Consider the following 19,491-nt stretch of genomic DNA (forward strand, 5'->3'; position numbering starts at 1 on the left):
TGAATGATCCTTGAACCCTTGTGAGGGGTTGAGCTTGGATTTCATAAAACAAATAGTATCTTATGATGATAATCAGGTTTGGACGATAAAATGCATTGGTATCGCCCAACATCACACTCTTTAAGTTGTCAATACCATAGCCCACATCGAATTGACATATAATCCAACTGAGGGTATATAAGTAAAGTCTTAACACCTCTCACACATGTGACGCTTTTTTCTGGCATAAGAATCAATAGTGATGGCCAATATTCATGATGTGTTTTGGGCTTGGATCTCCAATATGGCATCAAAGCGATGTCTTGGTCCATTTGGATGTGGCCTCTACCTGTTTATTTGTTGGGTCTAGCATAACCGACCCCACGACCCACGAGTGCAAGAGAATGTCAATACTATATCCCACATCGGATTAGCATAACCCAATCGAGTGATATATAAATAAAATTCAAACACCTTTCATGCACGCAGAACATTTTTTGAACCTAAAAACCAATAATAGCGGTTCATGAACAATTTTTTTGAATATCCTTCACATACCCTAAGGCAAACGGGAGGAAATCAGCACGCATATTTGCTTTGGCGCTCTACGCTTGAACGACCTTTTCGTTTATTCCCTCCACGTTCCAAATATTTGGAGCCAAATGACAAATCTTTCGAAGATGTGAACACTGTAGTGGGCCCCATATTTTTTTATAATTAAAAAATGGATGCATCTATATCGTTCGCTTTCGTATTCCGATCGGCCGTGTCATACAGAGCTCAAATCCTCACCTCTGCATATCCGATTCGTATTCGGAAAATCCAAGGCTTTTCCCTGGGAAATTCGATCCTTACTTTCAAAATACGATTCACGATTCGATTGGCAAATTTCCTTCTAGGCTTTCGTTTCCCCTGTTCGTGGATGCGATAAGCTATAAAATCGTGTGAATTGTATAGGTTTTCCGGCTCGTTGCCTACATTGGGGTTTCGCATTGGAAATCTAGGGTTTAGATATCAGCGATAAACTCTCGCATGCGTTTGACTTGTAGTATCATCTATTGGTGGTTTGAAGTGAAAATTATTCAAAATTTCGGCGTTCCTACCGGCGATCTTGATAGGTGATTCGGTCTCGGATGTGAAATTAGGGCTTTTATTGGGAGGTCAACACCAAATCTGTTGAATTGGATGGTTCGGCGATGATAATTAAACGGCCTCTGAGATTTGATATGCCGAACCCCAAGCGTAGCAAGGTTGAAGAGCCTTGCTATGAAGAAGTAGAATACGAGTATGGCTTAATTCCGAAGAATCGTAAAACAATACCATACAGTTCGTTTGATAAGCGCGGTGGATTCGAAGATACAAGCAGTGGGTCAGGTTCATGGTCCTCAGATGGGTCGTTATGTGCTGGCGAAGTTGAGTCCAATTTAGCGTTATTGAAGAATCGGAGCTTTGAAAAGTCTCGTCCTCCATTACTTAAATCATCACGAGGACGAGTTCAAATGCTTCCTTCGAGGCTCAGTGACTCAGTCATGGATGTGTTGAACAACAGGGATGATAAACCAGAGGAATTGGATACGAACTTTGGGAATGTTGGAACAATAGAATATCGAAAGAAGTTTGGTACCAGAAGATGTAGATATAGTGAATTGGGGTTTGTGGAGAATGATTCGAGATATGAAAGCTCAAAGCGTTATCCATGTCGTGAGAAGGACAAGGATAAAGAAGTTGGTTGTGTAGGGTTGAACAATTTTGACCGTAGAAACTATAATAGAAAACAGTTGGTTTCCCATGGTTCTTTAATGTCACTAGGTGATGTTAATTCTGCGGCATTGACAGAAAATAAGGAATATATTTCTGGGTATGGTTATAATGGTTTACGGAAATTGAGAGAAGAAAGGAGTGTAAAGAAGAAGGACGTGTACAGACCAGAGGACTTTGCTCTGGGAGACCTAGTTTGGGCTAAATGTGGGAAGAGATTCCCAACTTGGCCTGCTGTAGTGATTGATCCCATATTAGAAGCTCCAGAATCCGTGCTGAGTTGCTGTCTTCCTGGCGCTCTCTGTGTGATGTTTTTTGGGTTCTCCAAAAATGGAAAGCAAAGGGTACCTCTCGTTTTCTCAGTTCCACACTCGTTGGGGTTTACTTAAATTCGTACCATTTTATTTTTGTTTACATTCAATTGAACTGGATAGTGATGTGCAGGACTATGCTTGGGTGAAACAAGGAATGATATTCCCATTCTCAGAATTCTCTGAAAGGTGTCGACCATTAAATTTTAATAATTTTTCTGTAGTTCATTCGAGGATGAACTTTTTTTCCTTGAATTTTTTTTTTTATAAATTCAGATTTCGCGGGCAGACCCAGATGTACAAGTGCAAACTGATTGACTTTCAAATGGCTCTGGAGGAGGCAATTGTGGCAGAAAATGGTTTTCACGAGACAAAAAATAAAACTGCCCTCCTAGCTTGTAGAGAAACTCATCCCAGTGGTATTCACCATACCTCCAGTTCAAGTGAGGATAGGGAATTTTCCTCTCAGAAGCAGGTTAGTCTCCTTGCGGCCTTTGTTTTTCTACTAATGGTAAAATGATTTCCATTTAGTTTGCAGGATAGTGTTGCTAAAATGCCTAAGCATCAGATAGAGGAGAAGTGCCAATGTATCACCATTTACAACTCCACTATACCAGAAAGAAACTCGATCAGGCCAATCTTTTTCAAATTCCTGTTTCTATCTTTTTGACATTTCATTCTTATCCATTTTAACTTTCAGTTTATGACAAGAAATTTGTTGGGGGATGTTGGAAATTTGGTGTTGTGTATTGGATGGAATGGGATTCAAGTGTCATCCTGTTCTGGTAAAGCACTTCAGGATTAGATGTGGTAGAACATAAAAGGCCCAGAAGCTTGTTAGCTTGATTTTATCAAGTTCGTCTTAGCTTGCAGCCCTGCTATCCAATTGTGTTAAAATCCATGGTGGTGATTGCTAAATACCCAATTAAATAATTACCTCCTTCGCCCGAGCACATATTTCCTATTTGAAATTATGAGTCATAATTTTTAGTTTCCTTGTCATCTAATAGGATGCAATCAGCCCAATGTTAGTATTCAAGAACAGATTCATTAGAATCCTGGTTTGTTTCGGGTTGCACCCCCTTGGTGCCGTTAATAAATCTTTTCTATTAAAAAAAAATAAAATCCTCGAGTTGCATAGGTTTTACTAGCTACAAAAGTCCACTGTCCTTTAAACATGAAGCAATAGGCCATGTATTGGATTATTTAGTTTAATATGTGTTTAGTTTGTATGAAGTTTCCAGTTCTAGATTCAACTGCTAGAAGTTCTCTTCAATGTACTAACTGTGAACCCAATAGAGTTGTTTTCCTCCTTTATTCAGCTTTCATTGTCATCATTCTAGGAACTTGTAAATTCTAGTATTGTGTGCTTGACACTCATTCGGTGAATACAGAACAGGGGTTTGTAATATTCTTTCTTTCTATCTATGTATGGGAAATATTTATTATTTTATAGTTCACTAACATGTATATATTCTGGGAAAGTCTAGAATTATCTTTTGCGAGAGCGAGAGGGTATATGTGTGGTTGGGTAGCCTATATGCAAATTATGGAGATATATGTGCTATTTTTTGTTACAAATTGTTGCCTATATTCAATTTTGGTGCTCACACACAGTAGTTCATTTTGCAGAATGCATGTAATGAAGACATGAGACAGTGTACTGCATGTGGCTTGTTTCTTCCATTAAAAACTTTGAAAAAAATGAAGGGTTCAACAGGTGAGGCCCAGTTATTGTGCAAGCATTGTGCCAAGGTTCGTGGTAATGTCTTTTTGATAATCTTTTTAATCTAAACATATTTTGTTTCCGAACTTATTATGTTGGTCCAATGATTTTACAGTTACTGAAATCAAAACAATATTGTGGTATATGCAAGAAAATTTGGCACCATTCAGATGGTGGGAGTTGGGTGAGATTGTCTGTTATGTGAAATATGTTTTTCAGTATACACACATTAATGGAAATAGTGGATAATCTGATATATGAATGGACTCCACTCTACCCAGGTGTGTTGTGATGGCTGTAATGTTTGGGTGCACGCCGAGTGTGATAAGATTTCCAGCAAGCTTTTGAAGGTAACAAAACTCATTCCCGTGTTTCTCTTATGTTTACTTTGCCGAACAATGGTGTTATCTTACTTTGCTATGGATTTGAAGGATCTGGAGCACATTGATTATTATTGTCCTGATTGCAAAGCTACGTTTAAATATAAATCACTGGATCTAGAGAAAAGGCTGCCAGAACATAGGTTTGTTAATTGCACAATTCTTGTGTTTCTTCCTTTCTCTGCTATTCTCTTGGCATTTTCGTAATTTGATTTCATTGGTTATTATTAAAATTTAGAACTAATGTCTCTGTGTGCGTGTCAGGCCTATTGGACGCAAAGGACAAGCTTTGCCACCTGACGAGGTTACTGTTGTGTGCAATGGCATGGAAGGAATTTACATTCCAAAACTTCATCTGTAAGCATTGAACATTTTGCATATACATTCATCATTATCATTATGCGACTTCAGATATTTTTAAAAAACATAGTGCATTTCTCAGTATGACTATGCACCTTGAAGTATTTGTATAAATGTAAGTAGTTCACCTGTCTGAATTTAATTTTATACTGACAATTATGCGAGTAGTTGTTGTTGATCTTGTCCTTTTATTTGGTAATTAGAGTTAATTGACTTCAGTTCATTTTAGAACAAAAGTTTAGTTGATTTCATTTTACTTCGGTGAAGAATTTCATTAATTGGTGTTGCATTGTCCTTATGTTTAGAATTGAGTGCAAATGTGGTTCATGTGGGTCAAAAAAGCAGACACCTAGTGAATGGGAAAGACACACAGGATGCAGAGCGAAAAAATGGAAATACAGTGTGAAAGTCAAGGACACTATGCTACCACTGGAAAAATGGGTTTGTATTTGTTGCAGTCATTTACCACATTTTTAGTTTGATTAGTATGTTTATCAATGTTTAATATGTTCTTATCCACTTTTGAAGTTATTCAATTGAGTTACTTGCCTTTTGGGATTGTGATTTGGGTTTATTGCATGCTTAAATATGTCAACAGCTTTAGATTACTAAATGATGCTAAGATTCTGGTGGCATTTTTCTTGGTCGCCATTGCTGTTAAGAATTAATTACTTTGTCCAATGTTGTATTTGTGTTGAAAGCATGCATTGGTTTGTCTTTGAGCTTACATGTTTAGCAGTGCTGGGAAAAGTGCAGAACAGAAGTCTATAACTTAATATTTAGGTGAAAAAATCATCCTTAAGCTTGCAGTTGTATGGGTGTGAACAAAAGTATCTGTTCCACATGTCAATTTTACAGTATAAAACTGAAAGTTCCAACCATTATGATTTCTATTATGTTTATATTGGAATACCTCCTACTAGTATCAAACCTTTTAAAGAGAAACTTCTTATGGATAATCACAATCTTGGCAACAGCCATTTCCTGTGGTTATCTATTGGAAGTCTAAAGCCCCTCCTTAAAGTTGCCTTCTTCTGTTGGGAAGTAGTTTGGGGGAAAAAATCTTAACTCTAGACAACCTGCAAAAGAGGGATTTTCTTCTGGCAAATAGCTACTGCCTTTGTAACTCCAATAAGGAATCTATCAACCATCTGGTCCTTCATTGTCCCTGCTCTAGGAAAGTCTGGTCAGTTTGCCTTGAACCTAATGGGAATCAGCTGGGTTTCTTGTTCCAGCTTAGCCAGTGAGCTTCAGGATTTGGAGTAATCTCAGACTCTCAGTAAGGACAAGACTAGGAGTAAAATCATCATACTTCTTCCCATGCGTATTATCTGGATGATTTGGAATGAGAGGAACAATAGAATTTTCAATTTGAAGGATACTAATTTCGATTCTTTTATTGATAGAAGGTTTAGCAACTTTAAGATATGGTGCTCTTTTCTTTGTAACAATGTTGTAGACGCTCTAATCTTGGACCCCTTATAATTTCTGGTTTGACCTTGTTGGTGCCTTAATTTTTTTTCCCATTAAAAAAGGCAACTTTGTGGGATTATTTGATAATGGCCTTTGTTTATGGTTTATCTTTGGTGCTAAAGCCCCGTAAGTAGGTCTGGTTTCAGTATGCTATCATCTTTGAAGTGAATGCTTATTGCTAGTTAAATAGATTCCTTTTTTTATTGTACTTTGATAGTGCCGACATATTTTGTGAATAGTCCTTTTTTATTATTATTAATATTGAAATTGTTGCAGATTGCTGAATATAATATGCATGGAGTATATCCTTTGAATTTGGATAATGAGAAGCTTCGGGCTTTTTTACAAGGTAATATGATTAGACATTACTTTTTTTTTCTTGAGCTTCTGTTCCCCTTCTGAATAAATGTGACAAGGAGTGAAGGGATTCAAACAGGATCCCTTTTAGGGGATTAACTTTAATTTGTAGCAGACTCATGTAACTTTTGAATCAATTGCAACAGAGAAGTACGAGCCTGTGCATTTTAAATGGACTACGGAAAGATGTGCTGTCTGCAGATGGGTAGAAGACTGGGATTATAACAAGATTATTATCTGCAATAGGTAGCTTCCTGACTATCACTATATGCTGTTGCAAGTTCAGGCCTTCTTTGTACTTGACTAGATTTAAATGGTATCAAGTCTAGGCCTGCAGAATAGCCTGTTTATAATCTGTATATCATAATATTTATAATCTCCGACATTTCCTCATGTCCTTAGGCTGTAATCTCATCCTTAACAGTTAATTTATTCACCACTTTATCCAAAAAAAAAAATTGATGGGATTTTTATTTGTTTAGGTGTCAAATAGCTGTCCACCAAGAATGCTATGGGGCAATCAAAGTTCAGGATTTTACTTCGTGGGTCTGTAGAGCATGTGAAACACCTGAAATTGAGAGGGAGTGTTGCCTTTGTCCTGTAAAAGGCATGTGATTTTATATTTAGCAAGCTCTATGGAACTTCTCTTTTCTCTACTGCTAAAATATCATAAATAGTTTTGCAACTTGTTTCAGAAGGCCTGTTGGTGCTAGTTAATTTATTAATGTATCTCAAAACTGTTTCTGCAGGCGGTGCTATGAAGCCATGTGATATTGACCCGCTGTGGGTTCATGTCACATGTGCTTGGTTTCGGCCTGAAGTTGGTTTCTCCAATCATGAGAATATGGAACCCGCGACTGGAATATTTAAAATTCCACCAAATTCATTTTTGAAGGTATTTTATTCTCTTAGAAATGCATGTTTTCCTGCTGCTAGCTCAGAATCTTCTATAAGCAGTGTTTTTCCTCTTCGAAATAAAACGGTTATGTTCAAATTCATTTTAAAGGTATTTTACTATCTTACCACTATCTAAACATGTTTTTATGCCACTTCAGACTCTGAATCTTGCATAAGCAGTTTGTTGTCTAAGAAATAGAATTCTCAACCTTTTTGTCACCTTTCCTCTTTCATAGGAATCAAATGTGATATATTCCGACTTTAGTAAACACTTGGGTATCCATAAAACTTTGCATGAGGTTTCTGAAATTTCTTGTGGTTTAATTGTGTTTCAGTTCTCTCTCTCTCTCTGTGTGTATGTCAGATGATGCATATTATATGTATCAGTGCAAATTATTGGTGTTGGTTTTCTGATTCTCACTTAATATCATGGACTGCAGACTTGCATCATTTGTCACCAGACTCATGGTTCCTGTGCTCAGTGTTGTAAATGTGCCACTTATTTTCACACAATGTGTGCATTTAGAGCGGGATACAGCATGGAAGTAAGTTTTTCAGTTCTCCCTCTTTTTTGCAATTTGCACCGGAGTTATTATAATTATAACCATTCTATACATTCTGAGGAGTTTTCAGGGCTGTGTGATATATATAGATATATATGTATATATATACATACGATTCGTGGTGCTTTAGGTTTTGTACTATACCTGCGTACCTTTTTGTCCTTAATTTTTATGGAATTTTCATTTGGTAATATACTAAGAAGAATAATATAAGTGATTTTTGTAAATCTTGTATCTTGAACCTCAGTTGCATTGTTCAGAGAAGAATGGGAGTCAAATTGTCAAGAAGTTGATATACTGTGCTGTTCATAGGTTAGAACTATGTCCTTCAATTTTTTTTCTTGTATCTTTTGTTTAATTTCATTTTCTTGTGGAACATCTTTTGGTATTTACAATGCCTTGTAATTACCCTTTCAATGAAGGAAGCCAAGCCCAGATAATGTTGTAGTTGTGCATACTCCTTCAGGGGTGGTTTTTGCTCCCAGAAGCATGCTTCAGAACCATAGTGGGTGCTTCAGGGGTTCAAGGTTGGTTTCATCTAAGCGAATGGAACTTTCTGAACCCTCAACCTCAGAAACTAATGATTTTGAGCCTCTCTCTGCGGCAAGATGCCATATTTTTAAAAGATCAATCAATAAGGTAATCTACATTATCCAAAAACTTATTTGGCAATATTTTAAGTTATATATGTGAATTGTTGTCCCTTTTCTCTGTGCGTATTGTTTGCTTCCTTCAAAACTTGGATTTCATTCTTCATGCAGGCTTTTTAGTTAACCCACCACCAACAATACATGAATAATTCTGTATTTTTTTTGGATCTTTAAAAATCTTACATTTTACCAGAGGGATGAAAGGGAGGCAATATTCCATCGATTGTCAGGGCCAATCCATCACTCGCTGAGTGAATTGAGTAGTTTGAGCGCATATAAGGTAATGTTCATTTTGTTAATGCAGTTAATGCAGAAATATTTCACATGCTCTGAGATGAAGATAATTTCCGTTGGGTGGGACAACTTTACTTTCTTTTTTGGTTTGTCACTGTGACGGATCAGTTTTCATTATGGCTACTCCTCTGTGACAGGAAACAGAAGATTCAACTGTTTTCTCTTCATTCAAAGAGAGACTTCATCATTTACAGGTGAAGCCGGCATTTTCCATGTGTTATAGTTACTGACTACTTACTATAAGTTCTAATTCATTTAAGATGTACTTGTGCATTCAGAAAACTGAAAATCGTCGGATTTGTTTTGGTAAATCTGGTATACATGGATGGGGCCTCTTTGCACGCAGAAACATTCAGGAAGGAGAAATGGTGCTTACTTAGCATGTCTTTAATTCTCTTAAGGATTAAGTATCATACATGGCGTATAAGTTATACCGCTTTTACAAGTTTCCTTTCTCCCCCTTCTTTTTGCATACATATTACTGCTGAGAGTTTACTGGCTCAATTTGCTTTCCAGGTTGTTGAATATCGTGGTGAGAAGGTGAGACGTAGTGTTGCAGATCTAAGAGAGGCTCGATACCACTTAGAGGGCAAAGATTGCTATGTAAGTTTATTTTATGTTGTTCCTTTGTTTGTATCTGTTTGTTTGGCAATACCTTGTGAAACAACCTAAATTTCTTACCGTTATCATCATGAAATTGCTCTGTGAGTCTTAGGTTGGTTACATTACTGAGAAACTGCCTCCCTTCCTTCTTACCTCTCTTCCTCTGTTAAAGAGAAGCATTGTCAATAGATTATTTGTTTGCCAGAGAATTCTGAAGTTTATTCTTTCTCCTTCTTAGGGTAAGCATGGCAAATTAGTGTCTTGTGTTTGGGTTCCCTGCCTCATAATATCCAGAGTTGCACCCCCTTGGTGATTTAATACAATTCTAGTCATTTGAAATAAAAGAGTGTATCTGTACCTGATTATGTTAGTTTTCCAGCCATTTGTAATTTTCACCTCTCTAAAGCTTTGTTTTGGTGACTTTAGAATTGTTGGCATTGTGAGAATATCAACCTTGTCTTTGATAAGTATCGCTTCTGCACCTTGCTTTTAGGCAGTTGTGGTGATGATTACTGCCATCTCCTTAATGCTATTCAATGTTTTATGTAGCTATTCAAGATTAGTGAGGAAGTTGTGATTGATGCCACAAACAAGGGGAATATAGCACGGTTGATTAACCATTCGGTAAGTCACAATTATAGAAATTAAAGTTTACTGCAAGTCTGCAACCCTTTTGTAGCTTTCTTATCCTTCATTCCATGTTACTCTCCCCCCTAGCCTAGACAATTTGTTAAACCTCTGGCATAAATGTTTTTCTTGGTGTTTTTAGAAGCAGATAGAGTAGTGTTCACAAAAGTTAATTTTTGCTTATTGCTAAAATATAATTGCCGGTTTACAATAACATTTTTATCACACCAATGTATATTTTAGTATACATGTCTACTTTTGTAATTCTTGCTAGTCATTTAAATATATTTACCAATTACCTTACTCCTTTCAACAAAAACAAAATGATATGAAGTGATAAACACATTTCTGATAGCATGTTTATTAGCAGCTTCCGTAACAGTTTTCAATCAGTACCAGTAATGCCAAACGAACTATTAGTACTTTTGAGTGAAGTATAGTCTTGGATTTGTTTGAGTTTGGAGGGAATGGAACATGGATTTAGATTTCTGGACTTGCAATGCAATGTTTGACCAGAGCCAATGTACTCATCCAAGTTTTATTGGTTCAATTCATGTTTGTTCTAACACATTTAACCTATCTGCAGTGCATGCCCAACTGCTACGCAAGAATCATGAGCGTGGGGAACGAGAGCAGGATAGTTCTCATTGCGAAAGCCAATGTGTGTGCTGGTGAAGAGCTAACGTATGACCTCTTAGCTTGGTTTTACAAGGCGCATCTGTCGCATTCTAGGCACTCGTATTGATTTATTTTAGTCAAATAAAGTATTTCATGTTCTATTTGCTAAGCATGTTTAATTTGTATTTGACAGGTATGACTACTTGTTTGATCCCGATGAGCATGATGATTTGAAAGTCCATTGCTTATGTACAGCTCCCAATTGCAGGAAATTTTTGAACTAAGTCATATCATCTCATCCTTGCGAAATTTCTTTTTAATTCTCGGTATATTCTGTATTTTTTTTTGAATCTCAATAATGTAAATTTACAAAACAGTATTTTTGTCATTTTTTTTAATAAATTGATGATATAGATATTAATACTGGCGCTTTGTAATTTTTCCTCTGGTTCTCTCAAATTCAGGCAACCACCATTTGTTAATACAGGTTGTACTTGTTTTGTTTGGGCTGGATTTTATATTGCTGGACATGGACAGCAGCTCTTCCTAGAAAAAAAAAATATATATATTATGGAAAAAAAGTTTTTTTTTTATGTTTCTCGGGACCTGCTGAGAAATATATTTTTTATTAGATTCGAACTTTGAGTACATACATGTTTAAATGATGAAACGTTCATGTCATTGCTAATACGAGGGAATAATACGAGGGAATAAAGAAGAACACAGCGGGTGGCAAATTTCGTAGTTAACCTTAAACGGTAGGGATAAATCTGGAAAGAGGAATTGCCCTCCATCGATCTCCCACTCAGATTAAAAGCAGTTTTAAATCAGAAATATTGGCGCGTCAATGAGTATACCAAGACTGAGTGCTTCTGAGACTGAATATCGAAAACGACATCATTCGCAGAGCGAGAAGATGAGGAAGAGAATTCGAAGAGGCAACTCCATCAACAGCTGCACCTCTCCTTGCTGCAGTTTTCCTACTCGCCACTCTTTCGACTGGTATTCACATTTGAATTTCAACACATTCATGCATGCGCTTCATCGATTTTTTGCTTTGTGATTGTTTATGCATACATATCGATTGCTTATTATAGTTTTGCTGCGATTTGAAATTTGAAATTGAATCTGTCCGATTGTGATCTTGATTCAGTTGATTTGAGCTTTATTTGAAATTGCTAGTTACTCCGAAATTCGAATTTGGAGCATACGATTACTTCGTGTTTGTTGATGTTAGATTTTAAGATAGTCGATGCTAAAACGAATATCTTAATGTTTTGAGTTCTCTTTGATCCATTGAAGTTTGGATGACTGCAAAGTTGCTCTGGTTTTTTAGTTATAAATTGATTTTCTGCTTCTTTCCTGAAAGCAGTTCCACAATTATGTTTCTCGTTCTGGTAATCAAGGAATAGAAGATCCTCAATCACGGAATGTTACCTGATATTAAACTCGAGTTTCTAATCTGCGGTTAGATTTGTCATGACATAACTATGAAATTCTTGGCGTGAACGCCATCTGTTTTTGCTCAGAACTGGTTAGATCGCTTTGAAGAAGGTCTGATGTTGTTCCTGTGAATTTTCAAGTTTCTGTTTGGCAATAAGAAAATGGAGAAGCGAGAAAACCTGAAAATTTTCGAATCTGATGCATTTTCTAAGCTTTCTCAAAATTCGGAGAAGCGAATTTCTAGTTTATTGTTTTTGATTTTTGAATTCTGAATGAAATTCATGATGCATTTTATGTGAATTTGACTTTTAATATTTAGCAAGCAATTCTCAGATATTTGAATTTCCCTCAACGGTTTCTGTTCAAAGAAAAACCTGAGAATTTCTCTTGAAATCCGAAAATATTTGGATTTCAGGAAAATGACCTCAATTAGAGATTTGAATAATTTGAATGCCACAAAAAATTGATGATAAAAACATTAGATAATTTAGATGATCATAATAGTATTCATTGTAAATCTGCTCAAATCTTCAATTTCTTGGCTGCCAAACAAATAAAAAGGTACGAAGAAGATCTATGGACGGAAATCGCAAAGTTTCTGGACGGAAAATCTCTGGTGATGCTGGCAACAACAAACAAATGGTTCAACCGCCTCATCATGCACGACAGTGTGTGGAGGTACGCATGCTTGCGTGATCTTCAGATCCCAGCTCCGTGCCACGTGGAATTCAAGTGGAGCAAGCTCTACGCTTCAGCTTTCAGTAATGACCAGGCCTTATTTGCGTTTTGACTTGTCAATTGCATCTTTGAATTGCTCTAAACTAAGTTCCAGTTGGCTTTATAAACAATGATTATTGATTAAGTTTTACTGGTGAATTAAACTTTCGCAGATGGTAGTCATGCTTACATGTTCCGCCAGCAGGAAAAGCTTATTGGTAAGTTCCCTAGATCAACCGTTAGGCTAGATTGCTGCTACGATAAGATGTATGTTAAGATCTGGTATTTGTTTGCAGGAGCAACATTTACTTAAGGCTATAAGTTATTGCCTAGTACTGGTTCCATCTCTGATGAACTAGGTGCACGGATGTGAACAACAAGCAAAATTATTTGTAGTTATGCAAACATATGGTTTGCTGATATCAACCCAAATAATATCATAAGACACTGTGCAATAAATGATTAAATTCTAAGATCTTGTAAATCATTTATCATTGATATCCAAAAATACTTTGTAACTTTAAAAAATACAAAACTAGTTAGTGAACACATTCTTGAGTGCATTTTGAACTGTGAACTAATGGTTTTATTCACTGCATTTTCACTTCATGCAATGATCAGATTGGATGCGAATTGGTGCATTTTATCTCAACTCACGAGTAGCCTTCCTGACCAAGAATCTGAATGGTCCGCTGAAAATCTCAAAAGAAAAGACCATAGAGAAGATGTTGGAATTCTTCGGGTCATGCGTGTTGGAAAATATGAAAACTGGGATTTGGATTGCTGGTACTTTTGATTAAACTCGGCAACTCTAGCATTGTTCTTTTATGATGATTGTCATTAATTTGCTCTACTATTGATGTTTCAGACCTGCAGCTTGTTCGATGCCCTGTTTGCGACCTAAATACCTGTGATGGTGAGCAACAATCACCTTACTGCAGGCTGTAATGTTTAAATTATGAGTACTTTCTTACCTTAACTTTCCAGATATGATTTAGTATGATTAACAGAGTATGATCATATAATTTGGACTGCTAACTTACTAAATAGAACTACTGTAGAGTAATATTATAATTTGTATGAGAACATTATGGAGTAGATGGCATGACCAAAAGCCTAGGTTTAAGACGTGAGGTAATTCACGATTGACAAACTTACTTCGTTACTTCGTGTTTTTAGTTTGTTTTTTTTTTTGGGGGAGGGGGGGCAAGGATGTTCCTAGCTGGTATTTTCTCATCATTGACATACTTCTTTAAATCTTATTGGCATTCTGTTGATGAATTGTTCAGGCTATTGCTCATTTCTACGAGTTCAAATTTATCAGAGGACAAACTAAACAATATGCAGAGTTCATTTTGTGTGCTGCGAGAATAACTGTCATTTATCTTGATTACAGCACTTGCGAGAATAGCAATCAAGTTTTAAGTAAAACTTGCTCGCTTATGTAGGAACGATGCAGACATTAGATGCAAGGCATATTGAGCTCTTCTTGAAAGAGGGCTACCGAGATGGGAGCTGGGAGTACAATCTTATTGGATCTCATAAGATTGAAAAGAATGTTGGCCAAGCTTCTGCGGCAATTTTTGATGTCAAACATCTCAAGGAATCTTCAACAGCTGGTAACACTTGATCCTTCACTTTCTTCATCATTTCAATCATTTAGGTACAATGTACACTATAACTACCATAGCATATGCTGTACCTCCGTGAAGTCAAAGCCTGCATGCTTCTAATTCAGTATTCCTTTTGAGTTTTCAAGATAGCATCAGAACATTGTGAGGGTTGTCCAAAATTAAGGTTGAACATATGTTGCTTCTAATCCTGCCGTAGGTAAACGAAATGTTTCTATGCAACTTGTAAAAATAAATTTTTTGAGATTTTTCGCGAGATGATTGTTGATATCATAAGGCTTAAGGATTAAGAGTAACCGGGGGATGCCTTGATTTCTTAAAAAGTATCATTAGGCCGATGCTCATATCACTCCTGGATTTGATATAATCGGGACTCACCTACCATCTTGATTTCCTATTTCCAATCTGAAGCAATATCTACTTCCAGGATATTGCTTTACACAACTTAGCAGCCAGATTTTATGTCCAAAGAAAGTAGTATGAAAGGTTTCTTGGACTCAGAATAGATTTCCAGATAAAAATAGATACAAGAAAAATTTGATGTGGGATTCAAATGATTTTGCAGCGATCTTCGATCTCAAGTCATGGGCAGGGAAACCCAATGACTGGCAACCCAAGTCTCTTATCGCTTTCAATGCAGTTGCAATAACCACCAATTTACAAGAAAATGAAGGTAAAATATTACCAAGAGTAAATCACTGCATTCCTCATTGACTTAATAATATTTTCTTCTCTATCCCTTCTGCATATTTTGCTCATTTTGGAAGCAGGAGTTCTTGTAAAGTACCATACTCTGAGCTCTGGAACTGAAGGAGACATCGTTTCAGTTAGAATCTCACACCAGCTCCTCTAGATCTTCTCAAATCTCAGTTATTATGGTAAAAAATAATAGCTTTCTTTTATGCAATTACAGTAACTTTGTTGTGTTAGATGCAACGACAAAATTCACCGAACAGATTGATCTTCTATACATTCTACAAACTTATGACTACAGGGTTACAACAAAGGAATTTACATGAACGAACTAGAATTAACTGATCTTGTACTTTCCATTCTCTTTCTTGTATTAGAATTGAAATGACACTAAGAAATCAAAAGGTTTAAGTACGAATTGATAATAATAACTTGCAAGATCTGCATATACACAAACCTCCCGTTGTGTTGATAGTATATATGTTCTTTCCTGATGACATTGAACGTTGATAGTCAGCGTTCATGCCATTGAAAGTTGAAACTTAAACTTCATATTCGAATTGCATGGGAAAAAAAAAAAACCCTTCACAGAAGGAGAAGAAAGAGCATCTATTGCACATTGCAAGCGGCTTATTGATATATATATATGTTTGATTATTTAAGTCTATGCCCAGCACTTACTGGCATTACTATCATGGCAAACACAAACTACAGTATATACAGACAGTTTATAAAAAGCATACAATTTCCTCTTGTCTGCGTTCCTTTATGATGAAACATATTCCTTTCTAACAAAAGAAAGTCAAATGAAACTGGTACACTTACACTCTCATTTCTTAGCGAGTAGCTTCTTTGGAAGCTTCTCAATTGGAGTAGATTTCAGCAAGAAAAGCCGAGCAGCACGCTCTTGCAAAGTACCCCCACATTTTAGCCCATGGCCCTGAAGTTCCAACTTCAACCTTTCCATGCCCAAGGCCTATCATAATAAAAGAGTGGGAAACGGAGTTGTTAATGCAAACAATACCGAACACCTGAAAACATGCATACTAATAACGTAATAGTGACAAGCATTCACAAGTAATGCTCCTGTATATGCAAAAGAGCTCTAGGTGATAAAAGCCCAATCTCAAGTATAAGAAAAAAACACATCAGTTCTTAGCAGGCGCAAGAGAATGAAAACATAGCGTCTGGTCCACCTAATACCATTCCATGAAGTAAGGTATATAGGTACAGTTGTACACATTCTATCTTCCCCAAAACTGAATAACACAGCATCTTTGCAAGAATGACAATTTACTCTAGAACACAAAAACTCACCAAATGAGACACATGTGAAACATAACATGTTCCACTGTAATTACTAACCCCACAGCCTCTACATATGCATCTGCCCCCTTTACTAATGCATTCATAGGCAGTTTCAACGAAGGTTAACCACAGAAAATGTCCCCTTTTTTCAATGCGAAAAAAGGATATTATTAATAAGGAGCACCAAAAGGGTGCAAACCAAGCAAGTTACAAGATAGATAAGCTAACTCTATCATAGAAATTACTGCCAGAAAACATTTTTCCAGTAACAAGGCAATTATCCATAAAGTAAACAAAAGAGGTTTCTTTGTCTTCAAAGATTCTGATGTTCCTCTCCTTCCAAGTGTCATAACTCATAAGCAAGAAACTACTTTCTATGAGAATTCACATTCCTACTACCTCTACATGCACTCTATGTTCCATACTTCCATCACATCATATGACTCAAAATCTTTTACTGCTAATTATCACATGCTTCAATAATGTTAGTCAGTTGGCTCTATAGAAGCTATTGCATCATATAATCTGGTTTGCAGCACGCCAGATTGACATCATTATATCTCAAATAGCTCGTCAAGTGTCTATACTTCATTTGGAAAACAGTAGGACCATGGGAGAAAATGACTCATTGTAAAATCCAAAAATAAAGTGAATATTATCTAATGAAATAGCAGGAAAAGGCCAGAGGAAGCCAAGTCCCTTATTCAAAAAAGCTAGCCACTGATAATCAGATACTTACCAAGAAATCATTGATATAAATTCAAACAAAATTAAAAAAAGAAACCAGAGCAACCGAAATATCAAACATACCTCCATTTCTGCCGCTGAATTGAACTTGTCAAAATTTAGTGGCGCTTCTGATTGTGCAGCAGCTGTTTCTTCAGGAACTACTGACTCAGAATCATTGAAACCATTGACTTCTGCATCAATCGGTTTGCTTTGAAGACCTTCTCCATTCTCTGAAATTAAAACCTTTAGTGTTTGGCAATCTGCTTTCTCAATATTTTTGGATTCACATGCACTAGACTTCGGCCCTCCAGTCTGCACTAATTCAGCATCAGAAACATCAGCTGCTTCAGAACAAGGGAAGGTTACTGCCTTCTTTCCATGGACATCTGGTAGAACCACACCATTTTCTTCATACGTAACATCTTTTATATCAGAGCATCCACCAGATTCAGATATTTGCAGCACAACCGTCTCGTTCTCTTCCTCAGAACTGTCACAAGAGCCTCCACCTGACCTTGCTCCATCCTGTTTCCCACCAGTAACGGAATCAGAACTGCCCTCGGCCTCCCGACTAGATTCCGTAAGAATCCCATTATTTAAAACAACAGATTTCTCATTTTCATTATCATCATCATCATTACTATCCATGTCATCACTGTCACTTTCAGCAAATTTTCTCTTCCCCATCCTAGGAAAATGAGCCAATTCAATTATCAGTCAATCCAATGTCTGACGAATAAAAAAATATACAAACATGCAAACACCTAGACAGGATACAACCTACACATATAAGTTTCAAACATCCAACTTCTAGTAATTCCCAGAAACACATAGCAACCAAAACAATGGCCAAATAAATAACCAGATTGAGGAGGGGAGGGGAATATGCAAAACACTTGCCAAAGTCTCAACATAGTGATATCCATAAATTATTGGCTTTAAGTTCCAAATGTTGTATACATCTCTCCATCCAGCTCAAAATCTCTAAAGACAGGGAAACATAGATGGCCAAAAGCCAAATTCTAAATCAATCCTCGGAATCTTTAGCTTGTTTAATCGTGTCTATGAAGTTAAACCACAATGTTCTACTTCTTTCCATGATGTAGACACCAAACACAAGGATAATAATACAAAACGTACCAAAAACAGATTCACACATATCTCCATTCTTTTACAATATTCCTAAGCAACCGAAAAAACCAGCATTCATACATATTTCTAAACAACTGAAAGAAAAATCCAAACTCATGGACCAAAGGTAACTCTATAGAATCAGACAGGTAAAGAAAAATAGCAAACACACAGAGAAAACCCACAAAATAGAAAAATATAAGAAAACTCACCAAATCTTCAACTTCTTTGCCTCCGCTCCTCCTGCCATCAACTTCCCCTTGCGCTTCCCATTCCCATTTCCAAAAGCTTCCCTGACAGATTCTTCAACCACTGCAACGCATTTTGCAGATTGTTCCCTATACTTCTCCACGTACTTCTCAGCCTCCCCATCTCCAGCCCCCCTTTTCCCTTTCTTGGCCTTCTTCTTGAGAAATTCCTCCGCCATCTTCTCCAGCCTCCTCTCCTCCTCCTCAGCCTTCCACTCCTCGAGCCTCTTCTCTGCATTCACGTGCCTCAACCTCCTTCCGCTCATGTCTCTACAGGCATCGAAATTGTTCGTCTTCTTCTGCCCGGCCTTGGTAGCCGCGCCCCTCAAAAGCGACCCAAACCCTCCCTTGCCTCCCAGCAGACGCAGCAGAAGATGGACCGTGCCGTCGGACTGCGAAATAACAGTGGTATCATCGACTTGGTGATTTCCATAGACGAGGCGCTGAGCGTGAACGGGAATTCTGGTGATCTCGAAGATCCGCTGTTTCAAGCCGTCCCCGTAAACACTTGGAGACGGGAACTGGACGGTACGGACCGTACTATTGAGGAGTCTCACGAAAAGCTGGACTGTCCTTCGATCCGAAGCCTCCATCGCGAAGCTGCAGGTGTGGATAATCAAATCAAATCTAATCTATAGATCTTCTATTCTTTCAGACGAGAGAGAATTAAAATCTGGGAGTAAAATAATATAGAAGCCCTAATTTCAAATCTATTCTATTTGGGCCCACTTTTATGGGCCGAGCTAATTCACGGGCCCCACATTCTGTACCAACGCAATCCAAAATAAGTCATTCATGGCCCAGCAGACAGGTTGTTGACCCATCGAAATTGACAAAATCTGTCCGGAATCCAGATAATTAATTTGGAACAAATTGAACACTAACAATTTTTCAGGACCACATGTTCTATTAACCCCTTTTTTGTTGAATTTTTTCATCGCTCCATAAAGAACTTTATAAGCCAATGACATTATCTTTCCTTAATTGACGAAATA

The 19,491-nt window shown here is 37.1% G+C and overlaps 3 protein-coding genes across 5 annotated transcripts; 2 read left to right on the plus strand and 1 right to left on the minus strand.

The window, feature by feature from the left end:
* Positions 1–726: 726 nt before the first annotated feature.
* Positions 727–11,019, plus strand: LOC119984000 (histone-lysine N-methyltransferase ATX3-like). Its single transcript, XM_038827741.1, has 23 exons — positions 727–2,081; positions 2,182–2,237; positions 2,325–2,523; positions 3,681–3,803; positions 3,890–3,958; positions 4,056–4,124; positions 4,206–4,297; positions 4,419–4,511; positions 4,820–4,955; positions 6,264–6,336; positions 6,491–6,590; positions 6,827–6,951; positions 7,094–7,239; positions 7,682–7,786; positions 8,052–8,116; positions 8,227–8,443; positions 8,648–8,734; positions 8,886–8,942; positions 9,027–9,116; positions 9,265–9,351; positions 9,901–9,975; positions 10,565–10,662; positions 10,790–11,019. Exons 1-23 carry the CDS (start codon positions 1,176–1,178, stop codon positions 10,878–10,880), a joined length of 3,159 nt encoding a protein of 1,052 aa, XP_038683669.1. The 5' UTR covers positions 727–1,175; the 3' UTR covers positions 10,881–11,019.
* Positions 11,020–11,328: 309 nt separating this feature from the next.
* On the plus strand, positions 11,329–15,658 carry LOC119984003 (probable F-box protein At3g61730). The gene is made up of 8 exons (XM_038827745.1): positions 11,329–11,598; positions 12,601–12,800; positions 12,930–12,974; positions 13,378–13,542; positions 13,625–13,672; positions 14,205–14,375; positions 14,953–15,060; positions 15,158–15,658. Exons 1-8 carry the CDS (start codon positions 11,444–11,446, stop codon positions 15,238–15,240), a joined length of 975 nt encoding a protein of 324 aa, XP_038683673.1. The 5' UTR covers positions 11,329–11,443; the 3' UTR covers positions 15,241–15,658.
* Positions 15,116–19,180, minus strand: LOC119984001 (replication stress response regulator SDE2-like). 3 transcript variants are annotated; one of them, XM_038827744.1, is made up of 4 exons: positions 18,461–19,180; positions 17,199–17,805; positions 15,906–16,056; positions 15,116–15,193 (listed from the first exon to the last, which is right to left on the minus strand). In XM_038827744.1, exons 1-3 carry the CDS (start codon positions 19,087–19,089, stop codon positions 15,910–15,912), a joined length of 1,383 nt encoding a protein of 460 aa, XP_038683672.1. In that variant the 5' UTR covers positions 19,090–19,180; the 3' UTR covers positions 15,116–15,193; positions 15,906–15,909. The 3 variants fall into 3 exon arrangements, with proteins under 3 accessions (XP_038683672.1, XP_038683671.1, XP_038683670.1); XM_038827743.1 differs by lacking the exon at positions 15,116–15,193 and adding an exon at positions 15,428–15,570; XM_038827742.1 differs by lacking the exon at positions 15,116–15,193 and having other exon boundaries at positions 15,675–16,056.
* Positions 19,181–19,491: the final 311 nt, after the last annotated feature.

Source organism: Tripterygium wilfordii, chromosome 18, assembly GCF_013401445.1.
Source record: "Tripterygium wilfordii isolate XIE 37 chromosome 18, ASM1340144v1, whole genome shotgun sequence".
NCBI lineage: Eukaryota > Viridiplantae > Streptophyta > Magnoliopsida > Celastrales > Celastraceae > Tripterygium > Tripterygium wilfordii.

Coding starts and splice junctions, on each gene's coding strand:
- LOC119984000 (XM_038827741.1), top strand. CDS start 1,176: ATGATAATTAAACGGCCTCTGAGATTTGATATGCCGAACCCCAAGCGT. Junction 6,952..7,093: donor TTGCCTTTGTCCTGTAAAAG/GCATGTGATTTT, acceptor CTGTTTCTGCAG/GCGGTGCTATGAAGCCATGT. Junction 7,240..7,681: donor CACCAAATTCATTTTTGAAG/GTATTTTATTCT, acceptor CATGGACTGCAG/ACTTGCATCATTTGTCACCA.
- LOC119984001 (XM_038827744.1), bottom strand. CDS start 19,089: ATGGAGGCTTCGGATCGAAGGACAGTCCAGCTTTTCGTGAGACTCCTC. Junction 17,806..18,460: donor GCAAAGAAGTTGAAGATTTG/GTGAGTTTTCTT, acceptor TCATTTTCCTAG/GATGGGGAAGAGAAAATTTG. Junction 16,057..17,198: donor ATTCAGCGGCAGAAATGGAG/GTATGTTTGATA, acceptor TTATTATGATAG/GCCTTGGGCATGGAAAGGTT.
- LOC119984003 (XM_038827745.1), top strand. CDS start 11,444: ATGAGTATACCAAGACTGAGTGCTTCTGAGACTGAATATCGAAAACGA. Junction 12,801..12,929: donor GCTCTACGCTTCAGCTTTCA/GTAATGACCAGG, acceptor AAACTTTCGCAG/ATGGTAGTCATGCTTACATG. Junction 13,543..13,624: donor AACTGGGATTTGGATTGCTG/GTACTTTTGATT, acceptor TTGATGTTTCAG/ACCTGCAGCTTGTTCGATGC.